At 52.6% G+C, this 25009-nt stretch overlaps 1 protein-coding gene across 4 annotated transcripts in view; it reads right to left on the minus strand.

The window, feature by feature from the left end:
• Window positions 1-25009, minus strand: part of SLC6A6 (solute carrier family 6 member 6) — an 87509-nt gene that overhangs the window by 43747 nt on the left and 18753 nt on the right. For 2 of the 4 annotated variants that reach the window (XM_055260617.2, XM_063630696.1), the window contains exon 2: window positions 1464-1703. In XM_055260617.2, coding sequence (XP_055116592.2) covers window positions 1464-1703 — 240 coding nt within the window. The remainder of the gene's footprint in view (window positions 1-1463; window positions 1704-25009) is intronic. The other 2 variants (XM_063630695.1, XM_055260615.2) reach the window with 1 other exon arrangement.

A 25009-nucleotide genomic window follows, 5' to 3' on the forward strand; every position in this document is an offset into this window, starting at 1 on the left:
AGCCTCCCAAGTAGCTGGGACTATAGGCGCCCGCCACCACACCCGGCTAATTTTTTGTATTTTTTAGTAGAGACAGGGTTTCACCATGTTAGTCAGGATGTTCTCGATCTCCTGACCTCAAGATCCGCCCGCCTCGGCCTCCCAAAGTGCTGGGATTACAGGCATGAGCCACCGTGCCCGGCTGCCTCAGAGCCTTTGTGTCAGCTGTGCCTACTGCCTGCCTGTCTCCTCCACATCCGTCCCTCTGAACAAGGATGGCTCGGCCTCTAAGACCCACTCACACGTCGCCTCTTTGTTGGGGCCTTCACCTACCCTCCCCAGGCCTGCCCAGGGCAGGAGGCAGAAAAGCACCAGCTAGGAAGGGTGTGGTGGTAAGGGGCAGAGGGTAGGCATCTCTGGTGGGGGTAGGACCAAGGGGAAGAATGGGGGGGCAAAGCATCGGGACTGGGGATCCTACCTGGTGTCCACTAATGGCTTCAGCGGGTCCATAAACCCTTTGAAACTGTGGGCAACTTGGGTCTAGTTTATGTGCTTTGTTCTGGGGAGCATCTAGGACACTCATCAGAGTCCCAAAGGGGCCTGAGACCTACAAAAGGTTAAGAAACCAGGCTCTAAGGGAGAATTCCCCAAAAGGTGGTTCTACTAATGTGGGCGGCACAAGGCATGCCCATCTCCGCTGACACACAAGCCTTTGACAACAAGCCGTCACCAGCCATGAGCAGTTCCTCCCTATCCAGTTCTCTTCAACCCCGTCATGGCACCAGCAAGAAAGCATCATTAGGTGCTGCCTGACCTCAACACAACCCCATAACAGAAGACCTGTCAGAGGGTTCCTGCTCGGAGCCTTCAGCAGGCAAAAACACAAAAACAAAAGCAAACCAAAATCCAAAAACCCAAACCAACCAACTCATCAACCCAGCCAAGCACAGTCATTACATTTAAAAAATATCTTCACTGTACTTTTTATCCCTGGATACCTTTGGAGCATGACAAATGATACCAGTTTTCCATCTATAGCGGGAAACAGAATTTGCTTTCTGGAGTACATTTGGTAAAGTTAGAAAAGCAAACATGAATGTTAAAGGAAATATAAAGAAACAGTCAGAGGCAAGTAGACATGGGGGACAGATAAGGAGGTATGTGAATGTCTGGGGCTTAGGAGACACAAGCCTGGCCTTGTCCTGCCTCTTTGGAGATGGCAAACTGGAGGATCACAGAGGATGAGGGACCTGCTCAAGGTAACACAGAAAGGCCCTGCAGAACAGCACCCTGATTCTCAGTCGGGCTTATCCCCTGTCTCTAAGGGTGGGGTTGGCAGGGGCATGGCAGGCTGACCTCATGGAGGTCAAGGGGGGGCCAGAGAAAGCAGGGCACAGAGAGGCCACCCACGCTCTAGTTCCAGCCTCCAGCTCCAAGGCCGCTTTGTACTGGAGGGGCTCCCTTGTGGCCCAGCCCAAGCTCACCTCCACCATTCTTGTAGCAGAGGTACGGGAAGCGCCAGACGTTGCCCAAGCCCACGAAGCCGCCAGCCACAGAGAGCACAAAGTCGATCTTGCTAGACCACTTCTCCCTCTGCGGAGGTTTTCCCTCAGCCTCGTCCTCAGGCCGCGTGCCTGGGCTCTTCCCCGGTGAGGGCTTCAGGATGTCCTTGTGGAAATCTTTCAGACACTGCAGCTTCTCCTTGGTGGCCATCTCCTTGCTTTCTATGGGGGACAAAAGAGAAGCATCCTGCAGCTGATGAGGGACCACCTATGTGTCTCGGACACAATCTCTGCTTCTTCATCCATGAGCCAGCTCCCACCTGCCCAGGTCTGTGGCAAGGGGCCTGGCATCCCTGTCTGTCCAATGCTCTGACAGCAACATCAAGAGTCATTCAGACCCCTTCATGGACCAGGGACCTCAAGATTCAGGCTGTGGACACTTGCAACCCACGGAATCGGCAGGTTCCATTCCCCGGGCACCTGCTGAAGAGAAGTGCCAGAGGCCCCCAGGTTTGTCGTCTGGGTGTCACACTTCAGCCTGCACCCCAGCCCTAGCATCATCTTTCACAAAACACAACACACCCAGGCAGTTCTAGGCATCTGCCAAATAACAGCCTGCAAGCAGTTTCTAGAAATTAACAGATACTATTTTCTAAATTTGGATTTGTATTAAAAAAAAATGGAGGCTCCTATTTCGCCAATGCCTTAATACAGTGCCCAGCCCACAGGGATGACCATTTATAACTGTAAGTTAAAAAAGTCAGATAAACGGAAATGAATGAGGAATGGGGTTTCAGGCTGGAATGGAAACAATATTTGAGATGGGTTGCCATCCAAGTATAGAGAATGGATGTTTATTAAATATATTTGCAATTTATTAACCAGTCACATCTCTAGCAGAAAAAAATAAGGGATTTGCACTGGTGAGGATTATGCAAGAGTGCTTGTTAATCCCCATTTGTCCACCCTTCTCTAACCATCCTCTCACTTGCTCTGATTCCAGGGGCTGACCCTGTAGATCCTATAAGCCAGGTTCCCTTGCCCTCCGGCTCCCTGTTGGGTTTGGCCAACGGGAGGCCCCAGAGAAGGTCAAATCTCTAAGCCCCCGGAGCTGTTCATGGTTACCCTCAGCTCACTTATGCTTGGCCCCCAGTCTAGAGGGAGGTCTGCCACCAGCCAGGCCAGAGCCTCTTCTTTCTGTACTTCCTAAGGTCCCCAAGTGCTCATTCGCTCTGGCAGCTCAGCCCCAAGGGCCACAGTCACATCCAGTGCAGCTGTCTGTGCAGAAGGTGGATACCCCTGGCTCTCTGAGAACTGACAAGGTTACCAAGAGCATCCTGATTTCTAGCCCACAGCGTGAGGAAACAGCTCAAGGCTGGGTCCCCCGCCTTCAAGGGCTGACCCACAACATAACAGAGGGACACAGAAAACGGATGAGCTGGGAAAACCAGAGCTACTAGGCCTACTTGCCCCTCTCTGAGCCTCAGTTTCCCCATCTGCAGAATAAAAAGGATGACAGCAGAAGTGGCTGACTCAGAGCCAAGCAGTCCGGGACACAACTTGTCTTCGTGATCAAACTGGTGGCCAATACTGAAATAATCAGATTTCAGAGAAAAGTCAAGAATTCTAAGTTCTCTCGAAAAATTGGAAGGTTGGACCACAGCGAGCTCATACTCCTCATGGCGATCGCTGACTGGAACAGATGTGACCACCTTGTCACACGACCGCACCCTGGCCAGCTCACCACCCAGCTCAGGACACACTCGCTTGGCTGGCTCCAGTGGGCATCTGAGTTTGTCTTCTCATCAGAGAACCAAACACTACCTGAAAGTATCTTGTTCAATTCCTCGCTTCCCTGTCGTCTATCTCCTCAACTAGAATAGAGGCTCCTGGGGACAAGGACCGCACCTGCCTTGCTCACAACTGTGTCCCAGAGCCAGGCACCATGCCTGGCACACAGTAGGGTGTCAGTCAAGAGTTGCTGGGTAGGTGGATCCCAGAGTGGCATCCACAGGCAGCTGGTGGCAACTGCAAACCCTGGCTTTGCCAATCCTGTGACCCACAGGCGAGTCACTTGGCCTCAGGGCCTTGCAGGCAGGGTGAGGCAGTAGCTGCCTGAGGACTTGGGGTGTGGAGAGGGGATGTGCTGCTGGCTTGGCCCCATCCGTTGGGCCCACTGGGGCTGTGCTCGAGGAACAGAGGCACAAAAGCACAACAAAACCCCCGTTTCCCCCACACCTCCTTCCTCTCCCTGGCTCGGGGTGGGGGACCCCAATTGTTTCACTATCTGGCAGCTAGCAGACCAAGAAAGGCTTCCTGAAGCCTCTGGGCAGCTCATGGAGCCCTTCCTCTGTCTGCCGGAGCATCCGCGCCGCCTTTCTCTGCCCTGCTCCCTCGGGGCCGGGCGCGGGATTCGACAGGCCAATGGCTACTGTAAAAATAGTCCTAGCGGCCAGCATTGTTCCAGCATTGACTTGCACAGCCCCCCGATGGTTATCAGGGCAGCCCATTGTGGGCTGGCTCGGTGGGCGCATAATTGGAGGATGTGAGACTCAACTCCCTCCGAGTGAAGGTGTTTCTCAGGAAATGACCCTGGAGCCTCCTCACCCAGAAGCTCATGACCTCATTGGCAGCTGGGATGGGCCAAGTCCATCTCCGCTAGGAGCTGGGGTCTGCTTCACTGTGGCTACCCTGAGAGTCCTGGCTCTGCCCTCTGGGCACGCAGACCCACTTGCCACACTAACACTCAGAGAACCCTCTAGAAACATGGAGGAGGAGCAGCTGGGGTTCCCCAAGTCCCTTTGCTGTAGGCTCTGGTTTCCTACAAAATGAAGCCTCCACCCCCTTCCACACTCAGGACCCCATCGTCCCACCACCTGGGGCTGAGCCAGGATGGGGGTAGCGGTTTTCAACAGGGCAGAGTGGGGACCTGTCATGTGCCTGGCATGGTGGGGGTCTCCCAACTCCTTATTTCTAAGGTGCACCCACCTCTCCACCCATAGGGGCTGCAGTCACAGGTCCACCTGCCTTGAAGAACACACAGCCAGCAGCCCTGCCCCTGAAGAAGCCCATTCCAGCAAGACCCGCCTGTACATTCCTGGCATCCACCCACATCTCTCTATCGCCATGGCAACCACGAGCTACAGGCCCCTCAGCCTTTGCATTGGCATCTGTGGCAGCCTCCTCACAGGTCTCCCTGCTGCTACTCTGCCCGCCCCTGATCTATTCTCAATGCAGCAGCTGAAGGCAGATTAAAAAGCAGAATCAGGTCCTCATGCCCCCGCCCAACCCTTTGCTCACCCCTAGAAGAAAACACAGGCTCCTCACCATGGCCCACCAGGTCCCAGCACGTGCCCCTGCCGACCCTCTGGCCCCATCTTCCCTCTCCCCTTCTCCTTGGGACATGGGCCACACAGAACTGCTTTAGTCCCTCCTACTGCTCGGGCTCAGTCCCCTCTGAACCTTTCCACTGGCTGTTGGAGTCGCAGTATAAAAGGCCCCCTGGCTCCCTGCCAGCTGCCCCAGGCACCCTGGCGCCTATAGGGACTGGAATATAAGCCTCAATCCAGAAGCTGAAAACCACTTCCCAAACAGGTGACCTAAGGCAGGTCACTCAACCCCACTAGTCTTCGGTGTCCTCATCTGTAAAGTGGGGTAACTGTACCCTCTCTGTGGGAGTGTTGTGAGGGTTAAATGACGGGGGTGCACAGAAGGTGCTTAGAACAAGATATGGCACACACTCCACACACAGCAACTACATTATGACTTGCGACTATCTCCTCTTATTACCGCTATCACTACTAGCCAGTCCACCCCTGGCCTTGGGGTATATAAAGCCTTCATCCGCCCCAGGGTGAGATCAGTAAGGCCCAGAGATGACAAGAGATTCCCTGGGGTCACTCCGCTGGGAGTAACAGTGACCATGATGTATCCAATCCCTTAGGAGCTTAGCCTCCACTGTCCGTCTGCGGCTCAGTCTGACCTCAGAGGACACCCTCCAGGGAGTCCCCGGAGTATCTCCGTGCACCTCTGCAAATTTGCAATTAGGCCAGTCACCCCAGCCTCCACACACACACACACAACTGGTCACCCCGCTGCGCAGTGAGTACTCAGGAGTGAGTCCTCCTCCACAGGCGTCCCTGCACCCGCCAAGGGCTGTTTTCCTTGGCACTGGGCCCAGGGTTATTTTGCAGCAGCCGAGATACATAATTCCCCATTTTAAGAGCTTCCTCTTTGGTTATTACAGCTACAAGTGATTAGAATGGACTGATACAGAGGCTCTGGGATGAAGCCTCTCCCTGTGCCCAGCTAAACATTCTCCTTGTCTCTGTGTTCCAGAGGTGACAGCCAGAGCCAGCCGTGCCTGAAACCAACTGCAGATCACCTGGTCAGATTTGGCACACAGGCAACCAGATGCGGCCCTGTGCCAGCGATGCCACGGCTTGACACAATATCCCTTTGCTCTCTCCCTGTTTAATATTAAGATGTGTGAGGACTTATTCTGGGGGCTGAGCTGTTTATGAACACAGTTTCCTATTCTCCAACACTCTTATTGTGGAAGAGACTTCGGTAGTTTACAGATAAAGGAAGCTGAGGCTCACGCAGGGAAGTGAGCAGCCTGGCTGAGGCTACACACACGGGTGGAACGGAAAGAGAGGCTCAAGGCTAGAGTTCCCACCTGGCCACCTGGGCCTCTGGCACTGAGCAAAGCTTAGCAAGAGGAAGTCTCTGCACTGCTTGCAAATGGGGACCCCTATATCTTGCTCTGCCTCCCTCCCGGCGCCCGGAGCACCAGCCAGCTGGACTTTGAGTTGAGTTGCAGATGCTGCCTCCCCCAGCATCTACCACCTCAGTCCAAGGCTCTGGGGGAAGTCAAGCCCTTGCCTCTTTTTTTCCTGGGCAACCTTCCCAGAGGCTTGAGAGTTCTCCGCACCTGCCCTGCCATCCTGCATACCCTGAACTTCTCAATTTAACAATCAGTGTCCTACATGTCTCTTTCTGGTGGAGAACAATGATTTAAATCTCATATTGTCAATGGCATAACCACTCAGGAGCTTCTGCCACGCTTTTAGGGAGAGGCCAGGTCCTTGTCTGTTTCCTATTTAGCCTGCTTCTCCCACCCCAAACTGCCTAGCACGTAGCTGGCCTTTAAGAAAGATCTCTGGGCCAGGTTTCTCAGCAAACCTCTTGGGCTTAAGCAAACTGATCTGCGGGTTGGGCAAGCAGCTCCTAGAGTCCCAGAACAGGGGCAGGAGGAGACCTGGATGACATCCATTCTACAGGTGGGGAAAACTGAGGCCTAAACAACTCCCCGCCCATTGGGCTTGCTGTGGAATCAAGTGCCTGGCTGGACCCCTTGCCCTGCCTTTTCCACAGCAGGCATCTCTCTCCTTTCCTCACTTTTCCGCCCATTCCAGAGCCAGATTTTGGGCTGAGGCCATGACTAAGCTGTGTGACCCAGAGCAAGTAACAACCTCTCTGTGCCTCAGCTTCCTCATTGGTAAAAGATGAGGGTAAAAACAAGACCAGGGACTAAGTAGGATGATGCCTAATGTTATTCAGCACAGAGCCTAGCACATACCAATTGATCAATAAATAGTAGCTTAAAAAAAAAAAAAACAGTCAGCCACATTGCAATTCTATTATACTTTGTGGCAAGCATTCTACCCTGTGTTTGTTTTAAAAAAAGAAAAAGTGGGCCAGGCGTGGTGGCTCACACCTGTAATTCCAGCACTTTGGGAGGCTGAGGCGGGAGGATCACTTGAGGTCAGGAGTTCAAGACCAGTCTGGCCAACATGGTAAAACCCCATCTCTACTAAAAATACAAAAAAAAAAAAAAAAAAAAAAAAAATTAGCCAGGTGTGGTGATGCACGCCTGTAATCCCAGCTACTCAAGAAGCTACGGCAGGAGAATCGCTGGAATCTGGGAGGTGGACACTGCAGTGAGCCAAGATCGCACTCTAGCCTGGGCAACAGAGCAAGACTCCATCTCAAAAAAATAAAATAAATAAAATAAAATAATAAATAAATAAATAAATAAATAAGAAAAAGTGGATGGTTGGAGGTATTGGGGAATTGCTGGTCAAAAAACACAAAATTTCAGTTATGCACCAGAAGTAAGTTCCATAGATCTATTACGTATGTCATGGTGTCATGCTGATTAAAATTAATAACGTATACTTGAAAACTGTTGAGCGTAGATTTTAAGTGTTCTCACTACGCACAAAAAATGCTTAGTAAGTGAGGTGATATGTAAGTTAATTGGCTTGATCTAGTCATTCTACAACATATGCAGATGTGAAACATCATGTTATATACTATAAATATATACAATTTTTATTTATCAATTTTAAAACTTCCAGCCTGGGCAATATGGCAAAACCCCATCTTTACAAAAACTACAAAAATTAGCTGGGTGTGGTGGCACGTGCCTGTAGTCCCAGCTATTTGGGAGGCTGAGGTGGGAGAGTCACTTGAGCCTCGGAGGTCAAGGCTGCAGTGAGCCATGATTGCCCCACTGCACCCCAGCCTGGGTGACAGAGCGAGACCCTGTCTCCAAAAAAAAAAAAAAAAAGTTACTTTTAAGAAAAAGATAGCTGTGTTTATTAAGCACTGACCATATACACAAGCAGAATATGCATCTTTTTAAAAAGAGCACCGACTACAAGCACATTTTCATTTTCTTAGCTAATCCCCTCAGTGGGTGCTGCTACCATCCTTCCTGTGCTGATAAAGCACAGAGATGTGAAGTCACTTGTCCACAGTCACACAGTGAGGAAAAGGCCACTTAAGCTCCAAATGCCCCCCAGCTCTGTCTTGGCCTCTGAAGTCCATGTTCTCAACCACTGTAGCTGCTATGGGTCACCTGCTTTACAAAATGAAATGGGGTCTGGTGTCTTCAAGGAGCCAGCTGCAAGCCGGCTGACAAACTGGGGAACTAGGCAAGGGCAAACAGGGAAGTGAAGGGCCACAGGATGGAGACGGGGCTCGGGAGGCTGGACAGGGCCTGGGGAGCAGTCAGTGCCAAGGGCCACATGGCTGGGCCAGGCCAGCTGATGAAACAGCACAGACTCAGGCAGGACAGATGGCGTGCTGGACTGGAGCCCTCCTCTAGCAAACAGGGAGGTCTGATGGGGCTCCCTGGACCACTGTCTCCATAGATTCTGGGCTAGGTACATCTTCAGTGAGCAGGATGGCCAGGATCTATTAGTAATACCTGCCAAGGGCACTCTCCTTGGCCCTAGTGTTTAACAATTAAGCACCAAAAAAAAAAAAAAAAAGGGAGTTGTTGTTAAGAGTGCTATTCCTGGGTGGGCGTGGTGGCTCACACCTTTAATCCCAACACTCTGGAAGGCTGAAGTGAAAGGATGGCTTGAGGCCAGGAGTTCCAGATAAGCCTGCGCAACACATTTGGACCCTGTCTGTACAAAAAGTTAAAAAAAAATTAGCCAGGTGTGGTCATGTGCACCTGCAGTCCCAGCTACTCAGGAGGCTGTGGTAGGAGGCTCACTTGTACCCGGGAGTTGGAGGCTGCAGTGAGTTGTGATCATGCCACTGCACTCCAGGGTAGGTGACAGAGCAAGACCCTGTTTCTAAAGAGATGAAAAAATAATAATAATAAAGTAGAAACACTTTCCACCACTCTAAGTGGAGTAGCTGTTTTAAGCAGAAATTAATCAAAGGCTTTTTTTTCTCTTTTATATATATTTTAAAAGTACACCTTTAAGAGACTGAATCATTGAATTGTATCATGTGGTCTGTATCTGTTGGTTATCTGCTCCCAAGGAAAGGCTAACTCAAGCGTGGCGAGCTCCAAAGCTTCCAGAGGCCTGGCGGGCGAAGGACAGGAGTCCACTGGGGTGGGGAGGTCGCAGGGAAGAGTGGGAACCAGGGGACAGGAGGAGTCTAGACTCTCATAGGCAGCTCTCCTTAGCTCCCACTACTGCAGGTGCCTTTGGGACTGGGGGCCACTGGGGCTGGATCCTCCAACCTCTCAAGAGATGTTGAAATCTGGGTTGTATGCACACACACATTTTTCAGTTTCTAAACCACCACCTGGGTCAAACACAAATGCAGAGGGGGCCAGACTCAGCCTGTGGCCAGTTTGTCCTCTTTGGTCACACTATTGCCCCCAGGTCACCTAAGGTGGCCGTGGCAAAGAGAAGAATGGGCTCGTGCGGAGATGCTGACCAGGCTGGCCTACAGCCCTGATGGCTTGTACCGATGAGGTCATCCAGGAAGCCAGGCATTGTTTTGCCCGGAACAAAGCCGAAACAATGAGCAAAAATATTCTGGTGGTAGTGAAAGTGAATTCTGTTGAGGAAATTGTTTCAGCATGCCATCTCTGGGACAGAGGCTTGTTATCTACCTGGGGTTCAGCATCCTCGGGTGAGGTCCTCCCCTCTCCTGATTTAACTGCAACCTCCACCCCACCAAAGTATGGGTCTACCCTCAGAGACCCCCTACCTCTGCTAGAAGCCTCCTGCCTGGATCACACTTAGCCCTCAACCTGCAGAAAAGCCTCTACCTCACCCCCAGCCTCATCAGCCTTGCCTTTCACAGATCAGGAGGCTGAGGCTCAGAGAAGGGGGAAGGCTTATCCCAGGTCCCACAGCTACAGGACAGTGGGCCAGGATTTGCACCCACGTCCCAACTCCATGACCTTGGTGCCACCCTGGGGCAAGGTGACCTCTGGACGGGGACCAGCCAGACCATGTAGTTCTTCTTATTCTGTGGTTTGCTGGGGGAGAGTGGATGACAGTGAGCAGGTTTTGCAAAGAACAAGCCTCTGGAACAACGCCAGGGGTGGCGAGACACTGTATGAGTCCAATAGACAGCCAACTTGTCACCTTCCCCTCATAAAAACATTGGCAGGTGAACACAAGGTCTGGGGACTGGGTCCAAACTGTTTTATCATCTCCTTGGAAGTGGCAGGACCTGGCCCAAAGCCCCAGAGAACCACAATCTGGCAGCAGAGGAGAGGCAGCAAGGAGAGTGCCACCGTGCCAGCTGCAGGGGGAGGGGTGGAGGCACGGCCGGCTCCCGGTGGCAGGATGGCCTGGGAAGGGCCGGGATGAGGCAGGGTGGCTGGCACTGCCCCAGATGAAGGTGTTTGAGGCACACATCATACTCCAAACGGAGGCGCCCCACAGCAGAGCCCAAGCAGCTAAGTTGGCGAAAGGGCAGTGGGCAAGGTCAGAAAGCTGGGTCATGCAGGCCAAGTCACTTCCCCTCTGCAGCTCAGAGGTCCAAGCTTAGAACAAGGGTTTGAGTGGCTTTGGCAAGCAGTGGCTGTTAACTCACCCTACTATGTGCCAGGCATTGCTCTAGGAACTGGAGACAGTGGGTGAGCCCTACCAAGCTGACCTGCAGAAGGAGAGATAGACACTAAACACATAAATGAGCAAATATTTACGACAGTGCCCAGCACACAGAAGGCCACAAAGTAGGCCCCTCTGCGGAGGTGACATTTCATAACAGCAGCAGCTCGCTGAAGACTCACTGTGGGCAGGCCCTGTGCCAAGCCCTTTCCAGGCACCAACTCACTCACTTACTCCTCACCAGCCAGGATGATGGAAAGAGGCCCAGAGAAGTAAAGCCACTTGCCCAAGGTCATACAGCTGGGATTCAAACCCAGAAGCTCGGCTCTAGGGAACAAGCTTTTAACCACACTGAAGCTGAGGCAAAGAACTGGGGGCAGTTCTCTGTTCTTAGAACACTGTTCTAAGAGCAGAGAACAGCAGATGTAAAGAGGGCCATGGTGCACATAGTGAAGAAACAGAAAGCCAGCGTGTGGCAAAGAGGAAGAGGGGACAGGGCCCCCGAGGCCAGAGTTAGAACTGGATTTATCCCAAGTTTTGTGCTGCCCCAGTGAGGGCTCAATGCTTTTGGCTAAAAGCCCTGGATTGTCCCTGACCACCAACCCTTCCCTTCTACTCTGAAAGGGAACTTAAGGGCCCATGTTGGGTTTTTCCCTGCAGGTACTTATGACTTTGAGACAGAGTCCAGCTCTGTTGCCCAGACTGGAGTGCAGGGTGCGATCTCAGCACACTGCAACTTCCACCACCTGGGTTCAAGGGATTCTCGCTTCTCAGCCTCCTGAATAGCTGGGATTAAAGGTGTGTGCCACCACGCCCAGCTAATTATTTAGTATTTTTAGTAGAGACGGAGTTTCACCATGTTGGCCAGGCTAGTCTCAAACTCCTGACCTCAAGTGATCCACCCACCTTGGCCTCCCAAAGTGCTGAGATTACAGATGCTCAGCTAACACTTTCTGGTGGGGCCTGTGGAGTCGTTAAGCCCACACCTCAGCCGCCTGGGTTCCTCACCATGAGCTGAGAACCTGCGGGGTGGGTGGCCAGAATGTCTTCCCCTTGGCCAAGGACCTAACACCTAAGACTGTTGGCACAAACACAGCATCCTTGTGCAGGAAGCCCAAACCCTGCCGGCTCCATGGGTGAAGCCATGCTTTGAAAGGAACAGGGCCACCCTTTGCTGTGATGTGCTCTTGGGAAGTCATCTGCCCACTCTGCTCTGAGCAGGCACTCGCTTACCTGGGGCAATTCTCCCTGGGGGAGATGGCGGGAGGGAACAAAAGCTCTGGCCGACCGAGCACCTGCTACACACCTGGCCCAGGGCCATCACAGGGGTACTGGGTCACCTTCCCACCTTCACAGCACTAACGACTAGAGAAGGAGGGAGGGGCTCGTTTTGTTAAAGAAATAAAAATTATTCTACAAGTTCAGAGGAAGGACGAGGTTCTGTGTCTGGTCAAGGGTAGGCTTCAAAGACGTCTCTGGTCAAAGAGCCCCTGAGAGCTGGGCCTGACAGCCTGGACACACACAGGAAGGTCAAGTCCCTGGGATGCTGTCTGAGGGGACCCTGGACACCACTCAGTAGACTTCCAGGGCACTTGGTACCCACAGCTGGGCTGGAGGAGAAAGAGGAGCTTGGGGAGGGCCACCAAAATGCCTACCTTGGGTACTTGGAGGCCTGTTTCCACAGCCAGAGGCAGGGCCAAGAGTGGCCCCATCTGCAGATTCTGCGCACATCGGGGCTTCTCCTGACCTGGGGAGAAGTCGCGCACTGTTGGACTTGCTCTTAAGGCTGGGGTTTTGGGGTTGCTTTCCTGTTGCTATGTGTTTAGGCCAATAACAGCACAACGGCCACTCTGCCTGCAGCCCTGCTTCAGGGTGCAGGGGCTGGGTGAAGGGTCAGAGGGAGCCAAGCCCCTTTTCCATCTCCTTCCCCCATGGCCCAGGGCTGGCTGGAGTCAGGCTACTGCAGGGGCCCCTGGAGCCTGCGGAAGGAGTGGGTGAGTCAGCAGGCAGCCACCTCCTGGCACTGACTCACCAGCAACAGGACAGGGCTGTCACTCTTGCTGTCAGCTTCGCTAGCAGCCCAGGCCTCAGCCTGGTTTTGCCGGAAATGGGGGCGGGGTAGGGTAGACCATGAGCCTGAAACAGGCTCTGCAGAGCCCAGGATTATTTCTGGAGGCCACAAAAAAGAAACTCAAGAAAAGAGAAAGGTTAGTTGCCATTTCCTTGACCTTCTCCTTTTAAGCTGTAAGAAGCCTAAAGCCCTGCTCCTTGTTGGCTATGAAAAGCAGAGGGCAGCCCCTCCCTTGCTCTATAGAAACTGGAAGGATATAGGCCCCAGTGACAGAGTCAGCTAAGGGTGCGCGTGCAGGAGCCGGGCCACCCCCAACTCCGTCACTGTGGCTCTGCCGGATGCCACAGTGCCATGGAAACCAGTCAGGGCACTCTGCTGTACAGCCTTGGGCAAGTCGCCTTCTTTCTTCAGCCTCAGTGTTACCCTCTCTAAAACGGGCACAATACCCCATCTACAGTATGTGAAACTCCTACCTCATTAAATGTTTGCAAACAACCTCCTGCTCCTTGTTCCTCTTTTAAACATGTTTTTCCCCCTGACAAGGACGTACTTTCTTCTTCCTTCCTACCTCCGCCCCACCTCACTCGGACTTAGAAATTCAGCTCGACCAGAGTGTGGTGCTAGAGGAACCAAACAGCCTGGGATTTAGCAAGACAGGGTGGGGAACTAGCACTGTTGGTCACTGGTGCCCGCTGTGTTCTGGAGCACAGGGGCCTGCTCTACTTATCTGGAAGCTGATTCCTAGGCCCCCTCCACCATCCAGAACCAGCCCAAGACCCCCAGGGGTTGCTGAAGCACACGCTGTGGTTTCTCAAGCCCCAACACCTTGGCTTGTGTTGTGCCCTCAGCCCGGTATACTCTTCCCCTGCCTAATGAGCAGGCACCCCTCACAGCCTCTATGGGACAGCCTCCAGGACAGCTCTGTCCCTGCATTCCCAGCCTGTACTGTTGCTGTCTGTTACTCCCCAGTCACCCGGGTCCTGCTTCCTGACATCTAGTATTAATACAAGGCCCAGCATGATGAGGATTTTTCACATGGAATGTTTAGGGCTCAGGGCTCTGGGGACACTCTGCATAGGGACAAACAGCCTTCCAGGCATTCTGAGGGCTCCTCTATGGGGGCGACAGAGCAAACTGCAGTGACAGATGCTGGGGGCTGTGGACAGTGGGGACGGGTGGACCAGGATGTGCTCCCAACATCTGAGCACAGTTTCCCATCAAATGGTCAAAATTCTGCAGATGAACCCCAGATCTTTAGGAAATCACTTCTCATTAAACAATATATCCATTCCTGAGCATCTTCCAATAATGACTTTGAAGTTAATTTTTCCTGCCCCTAAAGGTTTGCCAAGTGCCAGGGGATGCCCTGGGATCCCACACAAAATCAAAGACTCACAGTGGGGCTTCAGAGGTCTTGGCACGTCCACATCCAAGCCCATTTTACAGATGAGGAAACTGAGGCCCAGCCCATACAGCAGATCAATGACAAGACAAAGCTACAGTCTCTAGCCTCGTCCACAGATGGCCCCATCAGAGCTGGAGGGAACTCATTTCACAGAGGGGAAACTGAGGCCTGAAAGATGTGGTGGAGGGGTGGGACATTCCCGACAACCCTAACTTGGTGGGATACAGGGGACGCCAGAGGCTGAACATAAGCTCTTCTTCCAGACCTGGGAAGAACATATCTAATTCTGTCAGGTTGGCAACTGTTGGTGCAGCGGTGGCAGCGACTTCCAGCACTACAAGATGGTGCCTAACAGCGGCTACTGCTCAGCCAGAAGAAAAGCTCAGCACTAAAATCCACACTCGGGTGGGGCTAGGATGCAGGGAGGACTGACACTTCTCAACGGTGGTCTTCCTACGTGCAGAGGCCATCTCCCAGGGCAACCCCCAGTGGTAGCCATCTCCCTCAACTTTCCATTGCAATTTAGCTTAAGCTCTGGGGGTGCTGGGGACATGGTATACCTTCTGATGGCCTGTCACTCGTGGTGTGGCCCAAGAGGCCACACCAACCATTGGAAACTCCTTGGAGGCATGCCGTGACCTCTGCTCCCACCTGCTTAGCCGGGTTTGTTTCTAGCAAACCCCAAATGCCTGCCATGTCAGCCCCCAGCTCAAGAACTATCAGTGACTCCCAGCTGCCTAGATAATAATCTAAACTTCTCGTCTTGGAATCCCAGGCTCACTAGAGTTGTCTGCCTTGCCCCCAATCTCTGCCACCTTATTTCTCCTTTTGCCCAGCATGAGTCTCCCCAGCACTGCCCCTTTCAAGTCTGTGCTTGGTTTGTGGGTTCTCTTACATTTAGGTAGATCCCACCCACCTTGAAGACCCTGGCCCAAGTGTCACCTCCCTGCAAAAGCCCTTCCCGCCCACCCAAGACTCTTCCGTTTAGCATCCTCCAGCTCAAATCACCCCCACCGTTCACCAGACACTGGACTCTCATTCAGAACTGTGCAACTTTGGATAAAGTTCAAAGTTCTCCTTGGGAAACCTCAGTTTCTTGACCTGTAAACGGGCCTCATAATCTGTAAAGTCATTCATTGCTGAAGTTTCTGGGATCTTAGGAGGGACTAGTGGATGACCAAAATCCTCACATGAGGAACATCAGAGTTGCCTGAGACACTGGCTAAAAATGCAGATGCCTGGGCCCATGCATACCACTGTCTAAAAATGCAGATGCCTGGGCCCATGCATACCTACTGACTGAATTTTCAAGGTAGGGGCCCACGAATCTGTCCTGTTTAACCAGCTTCCCAGGTGAATCTTAAAATCAGGTGAGGTTGGGAATGGAGGTGCTAATAATGAACTGGGAGGCACTTGGGCCAAACATGAAACAAAATCAGCTCAGGAAAGAGATTAAGGCTGGCTGATGACAGTGTGTGCATGTGATGCATGTGTGCACACAGACGTCTCATCTGCCAGACTGTGAGCATCTAGGGGCTGGGCCAGGCTGAGTTTCACTTCTGCCAGCCTCACTAAGTCCAGGATCATCCCGATAGCCATTTATCCTGGACTTGAGAGGTTGCCAGAGAGTCTCTTATTCCCTATTGCTGCTGCTCCTCACCAGGCCCTGGCAGATAAAGACCTTGGCCCTCATTTTACAAATAAGGAAAATGAGGCTCAGAGGAGAATGACCTGGCCAAGGTTACTCCATAGCGAGTGGCAGAGCCCAGATGTGGACCCAGGACAGAGCCAACATGCCTTTATCCACTTGCTAAAGAGAAAGGGAGTTTGAGAAATCAAGGCAAGGGCTGGCAGGGGTGACCTAGGGCTTCTGGAGCTGGATAGCTGAGTGGGGCCTGCATGTTTGATACTGGGGGGAGAAGCCTTGGAGACCAACCCCGATTCCTGGGGGTAGGGGGGTGCAGAGGGAAAAAGAAGCCTGGCCTTGTCTCTGTAGCAGGCGATGGGCACAGTTCAGCTGAGCAGGCCCCAGGCAGTGTCTCTAAGGACAGGAATGAGCTGCAAGGCACATTGCCTGGGGCTTAGGGGCTCCCCTCACTGTCACCCAACCGAGAGGAGTCACTTTCTCCAGCAGAGGCAGCAGGTGGGACTCCCCCAACAGCAGAAACACCTGTCCCTTAAACACCACCTCCCCAGGCATAGGGAACAATGGCAGGAAAGGCCACCGGAGGCTCTGGTGACACTGCTTGACCAAGGTGAGGCTTGCCTGCTCTGGACTGTGGTTTAGACCTGCTCTCAGGAGACTCAGCAGCCTGGAGGTGCAGGGTCCCAACTGTACCTCCCACACACCTGCACACACAGCCCCTCTCTCAGTGAAGGCACCCTCCCCAGGAAAATTGTACACCATAAATAAACCTGTCTGTGCTTCAGGTTCCTCAAATGTAGAATGGGAGTAATAACAGTACCTAAGTTGTGAGGCTGTTGAGAGATTAAAGAACCAAACATGTATGGACTGCTTAGAACAGTGCCTGGCATATAGCAGGCACTTAGAAAGTTCAAGCTATCAGGATGACGACAAAATTGACCGGCATTCTTCCTCAAATCATGGGCAGCCTGGACTCCGAGCCGAGGCCCTGCTGAGCATCTCTTGGGCGCCACGCCCGCCGAGTGCTTTACAGATCATCTAACAGGGCCAAGACCAGGGCTCAAACACTGGCCAACCGGTTCTGAGATTCAGGGTGTCGCCCTAACACCTGGGCCTCCTCCTAGCTGCCCCCTCCCTTCTATTCCAACTGTCTCTCTCCCGGGCCTCTCAGGGGCCAGCCTCCTCTTCTGCAGTGCATGTGACTGGGGGATCCTAGGGTCCCCATCAATATTCTTGCTGAGCAATGTGGGTCCCCTGGGTTGGTGGCTCCCTGGGGATCTGAGCACAGATGTGAAAAGCTGCCATCACCTCCCTCCCCTAGCCCTTAGGGTACAGTTAGGGAAGCATCTCAGGGCAGAAAGCAGAGTGGAGGAGCCAGGGGCCAGATCAGGGCCTGCAGTTCCCCATGCAAAGTACTGAGTACCCTTCTGGCCCTTGGGATGGTGGCATCTGCTAAGCTGGGGAGGTGGAAGTTACAGGGGCTGGGAACTGGACACGAGAGTAGAAAAGGACTTTGCTGTGGACCTGCAGAGCGGCCCCAACAACCCACAGGAGGGAACAGCAGGGCAGCTCCTTGGAGCAGGGTGGCCAGGCAGCTTCTCTTCACCTGCTGGCCCCTGCGGACACCTTGGGCAGCTGGAGAGAAAACCTGCAGGAGAGGAATGTCACCTTGCTGGTGGCCCCCAGGATGGCTGCAACTGCAGAAATCAGACACTGGGACCCCTCAACATGGCAGCTTTGAAACCCCACAGCTCCTGGCTGAAGGTCCTTGGGCACCGGGGACCCCTCCTTTAGGCATTATTGAATGATAAATCATCCCAACTACTCAATGCCCAGAGTTCACATACAGTAAGGAGACAGAGGCCTGGGAAGGAAGGCGGGGTTAGCCAGGAAGCTCTGAAGCCAGGCTGATGGGGCTCAAACCCCAGCTCTGCAACCCTGGGCAGCATATGCTCTGTGCCTCAGTTTCCTCACTTGTAAAACATGGCTGATAATGGCATCGACCTCACAGGGTGGATGGCGATCACACAAGGTTAATTGCTCAGGACAGGGCCAGGTGCCCAGAGAAGTGTATGTTAAAACTCCACATGTGAAGGGGAACATCTACTCATGCTGGGGCTAATCTGGAAGAGCTGCCTGCCTGTAGCAGGACTCAGGACAGCTACAATTATTGCAGTTGGCTCTTAGGTCTTCCCAAAGGGCTTCTACTGTGTGGCTGTCCAAGGCCAGGCTGTGGGCTATGCCACTTTGGAATGAAGCCTTCCTCAGCCCACAGTGTGAGGTGTCCTTGCCTTCTAACATTACTGCCTTACAATTTTGAGGGTCTTATTATTTTTGGTATGTGGTTTCTCCTTTTACATCATGGTGAGAGCAGTTGTCACTTAAAAAAAATCCCCATACGGTGGTAAAATTAAAAGTGTGCCAGCCAAGGGCAGGTCACTCCACCTCTCAATCCAAATTTTGTTTTTGAATTTAAAGTAGCTTGTGAAATTCAACAGTATCATCTGGCCTAATGTCTCCATTGCACAGGTGGGGAAACTGAGGCCCAAGTGGAGAAGGGCTGCTTGAGCCTGGATGAGAGCCTTGGTCTCCCGTGTCCTAGGTCTGGTCTGGATGTCCAGTTCCCTCCCCTGCTGCCTGGATGTCCTAGGACCAGCAGGACTCCCTACTGATTTGGGGAGCTCTCTCCCAGGCCTAGGAAACAAAGAGCCCCAAATCCTACGGAGGTCCTTGGCCCCAAGGGAGGGTTCCGCCGACCCCTGTCCACCTGGTGACCCACCTTGGGTCAGCTCAGGTACTCAGAGGATGCCTCCAGCAAGGATTTGGGCTGAGGTGGGAAAACAGAGGCTCCTATTGGTAGTCTGGTGGGGGCGACCTGGGCAAGTATCCTCAGTGAGAGGAGCCATGCCCTCCTCTAAACTTCGGGCCTCTGGGGAAGACCTTTGTCCCACTGGGGGCTCTGGAAGGGCCACCCAGGTTGCCAGGAGTTAAATGTGACCAAAGGGCTCCCACATTGGCCCCCTGCACCCTCTCACTGTGGGCAGAGTCCACTGAACCCCATTTCCCAGGTGACTGCAGCTGCTGGTGACCTCACAGAGCATGAGTCACAGAAGGGAACCCAGTGTGGTTCTGGAAAGGGGCAGAGGCTCTGTGAGCAGATGGGGACATGGGTGGACAAGCAAGCACTACTTACTCACTGGAGGCAGGGGAGACTGAGGCACAGAAGCAGCCAGAGAGTGCGGAAGACACCCAGCACCCAGGGTCTCTGTGCCTCAGAATATCTGAGCATGAGGTCACAATGCCCCTTCCAGCACAGTGCAGGGTGCTGGGAGGCTGTGTTTTCCGGGAAAGTATACCACATAAGAACGCTCTGCAGCAGAACTAAAGCCAGAGAGGGGTTCCTTTATCACAGAACCCCTCATCGCCACGCCGTTTCTGGGAGGCCCTGCCATTCCCGGGCCCTGGAAGACACATTCCTGCTCATCCTCAGGTGCACCTTCCCCTGGGAAGCCCGCCCAGAAGTTTCTTCTTCCTCATTAAGACCGCAGGAAGCTCTAGGGCGGGGCCAGCCCTCCTCCCAGGTAGGGATGAGGAGGGTCCCGGCTTATTGTCATAGCAACCCTTGGTTCTCCTAATTCCACCTGTTCTTGTATAACTGAAATAATAACTGCAGCTGACATTGTCTGTCTGGCACTGTGACGGGCACTTTATAATTCTAGCTAATAGAAATGTTTTAATCAGGCTAAATATTTTTTTCTTTCCTTAAATCATTTTTCACTGATTACACCTGCTTACTTTTCTCCTAATTAGTCTGAAAGTAGCGAGACTTTGTAGCATCTTAGAGTCTAATGGGGCTTAAAAGCACACTCGAAATGCTTTAAATGTATGCAAAATCCTCCAACCTCGTGGCCAATCCCAGCTCCCTGGGCTGCAGGCGTGCATGTGCAGTTGGGGGATCAGCAGGTGGACGCATTATTTTACCCAATCCTTAACCAGCCACCCTTTGAGATGGGGGGGGACTTACCCTAAATGGAGATGAGGAACTATGGCTCAGAATCAATAAGCGACTTGACCGAGGTTGCACAGCCAGGAAGTGGTGGACTGAAGTCTGGATCCGTAACCACTGCGCTCTGGGGCACCGCCTGGCTGTGACCTTAGATACCAGGAAGTCTCTCTCCCTCAACCTGACACAGGGGGAAACTGAAACCAGCAGGAGGCAGGGGAATTATTTTTCAAATTAACTCAAGGATTAGAATCCAGGTCTCTTGAATCAGCCCAGATCAAAAGTATTTTCACGGACCGGGTGGCAGCTGGCCTCAATCACAAGAGCAGCAGCTAACAACCCTGGCTGCGCGAGGCCCTGTGCTCAATGCTTGCAAGGATCTTCCCATTTAATTAATTATACTCATAATTGGTGAGAGTCCTGCATACCTGCCGTGATTACTAACTACTGACCCCGCAGGCTAGGGAAGAAATGTTTAGCCATTTAAATTCAGACTGGCCAGAGAAATTAGGTGGCTGATATCCAGGGGTGTGACTAATCTCGACAAAACTGATGAGGAGAAGGACCATGGGTAGTCTCCCAATCCACATCATTTTCGGAAATGCAATTGTTGTCTGCCACCCTCCATGCCCCCTGAGTCCCCCACCCACCCCTCACCTCCTTAGACCTTCCTTTCACTCCTGCAAAGTGTCTCACCCACTGCAGCCCAGGGTGTAATCAGCTTATTCTCCCGTCTATAGCCTGTGCCATCTGAAAACGGCTCCCTTTACTCCTTGGGGGCAAGGATACCTGAGATTTAGGCCACAACTATATATAGCCAAGAAATCCGTCCTTTTTAATTGACTCATCTATTTATTTGGTCAAGCGGTTCCTGCTGACCCCTAGATGGCCGAGTTCTACATAATTCCTCCCGACAATGTGTGTGGAGAGGAGGGGCCCTCCCTGCCTCTGCTACTTGGGCTCTGTATTCCCAGTGCAGGCAGCTCCTGCGGGACTCTGTTTCCCAAATAAGGTTTGCCTAGTTCCACCCTTCGCCTATGCTGCATCACCTAGAAGGTTTTAGTTGGAACCTAACACTGCACCCCTTGCCAGCTGCAAGTGGTGACCTCAGGAATGTCACTTCCCCCTGGGGGGCTCAGTTGCATCATCTGTAAAACGGGTCATCACGAATTACACAAGGAAGGTACAAGGAAGTGCCTCGAATACACAATTGGATTTGCTCTCAGGAGAAACAGGATACTCTGTGCCCAAGAAAGATTAGCCATCTTTCATTGCATGCCTTCGTTCAACCAACACTTGACCTTGACTCCGCCCCTTCTTAGCATCCAGCTAAGTGCAGAGAGAGGCAGAAACAAACAACCCTGGGCTCCAGATCTGCCACACTGGGAAAATACCAGCTGAACGGTTTCTCCAGCCGGTGTTGTGTGTCAAACAGGCAGCTTCGACCGAGCTTCCTTCGACAGCGCTGCGTCTCCGTCCCCTCCCTCCCAATGCACTTCACGGGCTCCCAAAACCACGTGAGTCAGCAAACTGGGTTAGACACCTCGTTAGAGTGGGTTTCCTCTGGAGACTTGTGGCCGTGCCTGTGATTCTCCTGCAGCCGTGTTTGGGTGAAGGCAGAGTTTGTCTGTTCAGAAGCCAGTTCTCAAAACAACAAGCACTACCTTTAAGGGACAGTTGGAAGCATGAAGGCAGAGTTTGTCTGTTCAGAAGCCAGTTCTCAAAACAACAAGCACTACCTTTAAGGGACAGTTGGAAGCATGAAATAAGGATTCCTGTTTCTGGCTGGTTCCCCAAAGTGAATCAAGACCAACCACTCTGAACAGATCCGAGGTCACTGAGCCAGACCCACCCCCACCCTCACCCCAGGCAGCTCCTCTCCCCTCCCCACTGCCCAGAGCAGGACACCCCAGCCACGCTGCACCCCTTAGGGCTTCTAGAAAGTCACTCCAGGCTTCCACTCTCTACCAGGCCTTTCCACGGGCTGTTTCCCCTACTGGGAATGCCCTCACTGTCTGGTGCCCAACTGGCATATTTTTGATATTCAAGACCTCTGGGAGCTTTTTTTTTTAACTTTGCGTGCCCAAAGAACCTTCAAGAGACCCTCCCCACCCCTGACAGGGTCCTGATTTGTAGCATCTTCCCACACAAGCTCCCAGGCTGGACAGAGGACAGCACATTTCTGGGTCCCTAGCCCCAGCTGGAGCCTGAACCACAGCAAAAGTCCGTAACTTTTGGATGACTGATCAGACTTTCAATTCTCAATGTTTATGTGCTTAGAGATTTTCCCCAAACTTCCCCTGACGTGAAACACTCTTGCCGGGGCCTTTCCCCTACTCAGCAGAGCTGGCAGGGGTTTGAAAAGGTGACTTTCTCAAATGGACTAGAAAGGCCAAAGGGAAATAAAAGGTCTCGACTCCATGACCTTAAGCTGGGACAACCCTTCTCCCCAGAATCATCCTGCAGGTCCAGAACCCAGCCATGAGACTTCCAGACTCGGCCGCATAGGGATCGCTTGGCCCACAGAAGGCCACACTCCCTGATTTTGTCTCCTTTAGGGTGAGAGACTTCACTGAATGTGTGGATTGTTAAATGTCAGTAAATCACCCCGAATTATGACCAATATTAATTAATAAGACACATTTGGTATTTTCAAAATACCAAAATTGCTTTCTCCTATATGCACTTGCTAACCCAGTAGATATCATAGGGCCCATTTTACAGATGGGGCAACTGAGGCCCAGGCAGAAGATGGACTTGCCCAAAGAAGTAGCAGCAAATACTATTCTCTTGACAGCACCACAACAGGAAGGTGGTTCTGAGAGGAGCAGAGGCCTGAGGTCTCAAGGTGCTGTGGGACCTTGAGCAGGTCACTGCACTTCTCTGAGCCTCAGAAGGCTTGTTATGAGGAGAGTGGATGAAAAGGTGGAGGCAGACAGGCTCATGAGCCCATAGTCACAAACAGCTTCCTTCTACCCACCTGAGACAAGGCCCAGCCTCCTGGCTCTTTACCAACTGCACTGTGCCTGGTGTATAGTGGTTGCTCAATATTTACTAAGTGAATGAATGTTGTGTCACAACATTCATGTGTGAGTGTCTCACACTCTTCCCAGGTGTGAGATCACACCGAGGCATGAGAAGGCCTGGCACAGCAGTGCTCCCTCCCCTGGGCACACTGTCTGTCCTTCCGGAGGCACTTCGTCCCCTTCTTCCTATCCAGAAGACACCTCTTGCCTGCTGGCTGTAGAGTCCTTTTGAAGTCCTCTGGGTTCCTCTACAGTTTTTCCAAAGCAAATGCCCATTACTAAGGGTGTCACGAGGACAACACACATGCCACCTCTTCCCACCTTGCCCCCTTGACAGACATTGCTAATCAATCCTGGCTTCCTTCTCATTGAGGTGGACCCAGTCTTGGATTCCTCATCAGAATCTGGTCTCTCTGGGCCCCCGGTAACTTAAGGGACAAGAGACAGACCCTTGTCCGGGAACCCTTGTCCAGGACAGGCAGGATGCCCAGAAGAGACTTGAGGGGCTGTGAGACTAGCAGAAGCTCTCAGGAAAACTCAACCCGGAAAACATAAATGAGAACCTAGCCCCCTCCTTGTGACACAGGTAGCAAAGGAGGTAGGAGGTGTGAGTCCTTTGCAACACAATGGCCCAGGTGGGACCCTACAGAGCAAGAGGAGTGAGGGTGGGGATTTGGAGGTGGGAGCCAAGCTGGGGCTAGCAATTGAGAGGATGAAGAGCAGGGATGCAACTCTACCTCTGGCTGGGAGGAGGATGGGGGTGAGAAGCAATGACAGGAAGCTAAGGTGGCCTGCGTGCAGGCCCCCAGAGGGTGAGCCACTAAGCGGCCAAGCTGGGGTGGGGCCTGGACACCGGCCCTATGCCGCACGTGCTCTGTGCCTGACTTAGTGGAGGACACTCAGCTCAGAGGAGAGATCTGCACCAGGGCACCCTCCTAAATCGAAGGGGTGGAGACTCACCCAAGCTTGGCACTGCCACCCCAAGAACCTACCCTGGGAATAAATGATTTGTTCTATTCACTCTTTTTTCCATGGCGAATCAGAGGGTTAGTGACTTGTCCCAGCTCTGCCAGCAAGTGCGTGGAGATATGAGTAGATAGAGGCACCCTGAGAGTCCCTGCAGGCAGCTGGGTCTGAATACTGACCCCAGGGCACCTTCCTTCATGGGTGCCTGAGGAGCCAGCCCTCCAAAACCCCCGAGGCTGTCTGCAGCCCCAGGGATCCTGGCAGTGCTTGCTTTTTAAGTCCAGGAGGTTTCTGGACTTAATTGTCCACTGACTTAGAACACATAGACAGATGGAAATGCCTTCCAGGAACTCCCCTCAGACTTCACTGAGGTGGGCAGCCATGGTCCCGAAAGTCCCTGTCCATTTCTGAAAAAGCCCCCTCCCTTAAGAAATCCCCCTCCGACCCCTGCTGGGTCCAAGAGCCGAGACGAGAAGATGCACCCAAGACGTCCTCACTCCACCTGAGGCCCAAGCTTTCCCGCGAGGCTAAGGCCAGAGAGGAGGCACCTGCCTGCCCTGGCCCCATCTCCCAGCAGCAGCTGTGTGCAAAACCAAAGCCAAAGATGTGGGCTAAACCCAGGCTCCTGTCCTGACATGTGGCTGACTTCCAGTTTCTCACTGCCTTCCTGAGCCCCAGTTTTCTCACCTGTAAATGGGGGGCAGTAGTAACTACCCTACAAGATGATGTAGGTATCAAAGCTGGAAAAACCGTGCAAACTGTAGAGGGCTGCAGATGCGATTACTTGGCATATATTCAGACTTCTCTGAGATAGAGGCGCCAAACATAATCACAATAATACTAGCAATAACAATGATAACTTCATTTATTGAAGAACTGTTCTGTGCCGTTCTGAGCTAATGTCCACAGTTAGAACTGCTAACTTTCACGGTTTTTCTTCCCTGACCCTCACAACCAGAGAAGGGAGCTTCTACATCAGGCCCATTTTGACAGAGGACACTGAAGCCCACAGAGAGGTTAAACGATGTGCCCAGAGACACAGAGCAGGGTAGAAACTGAATGACATTCACACTCAGGCTCACGGGACCCCTG

This window comes from Symphalangus syndactylus, chromosome 21, assembly GCF_028878055.3.
Source record: "Symphalangus syndactylus isolate Jambi chromosome 21, NHGRI_mSymSyn1-v2.1_pri, whole genome shotgun sequence".
NCBI classification, from domain to species: Eukaryota; Metazoa; Chordata; class Mammalia; order Primates; family Hylobatidae; genus Symphalangus; species Symphalangus syndactylus.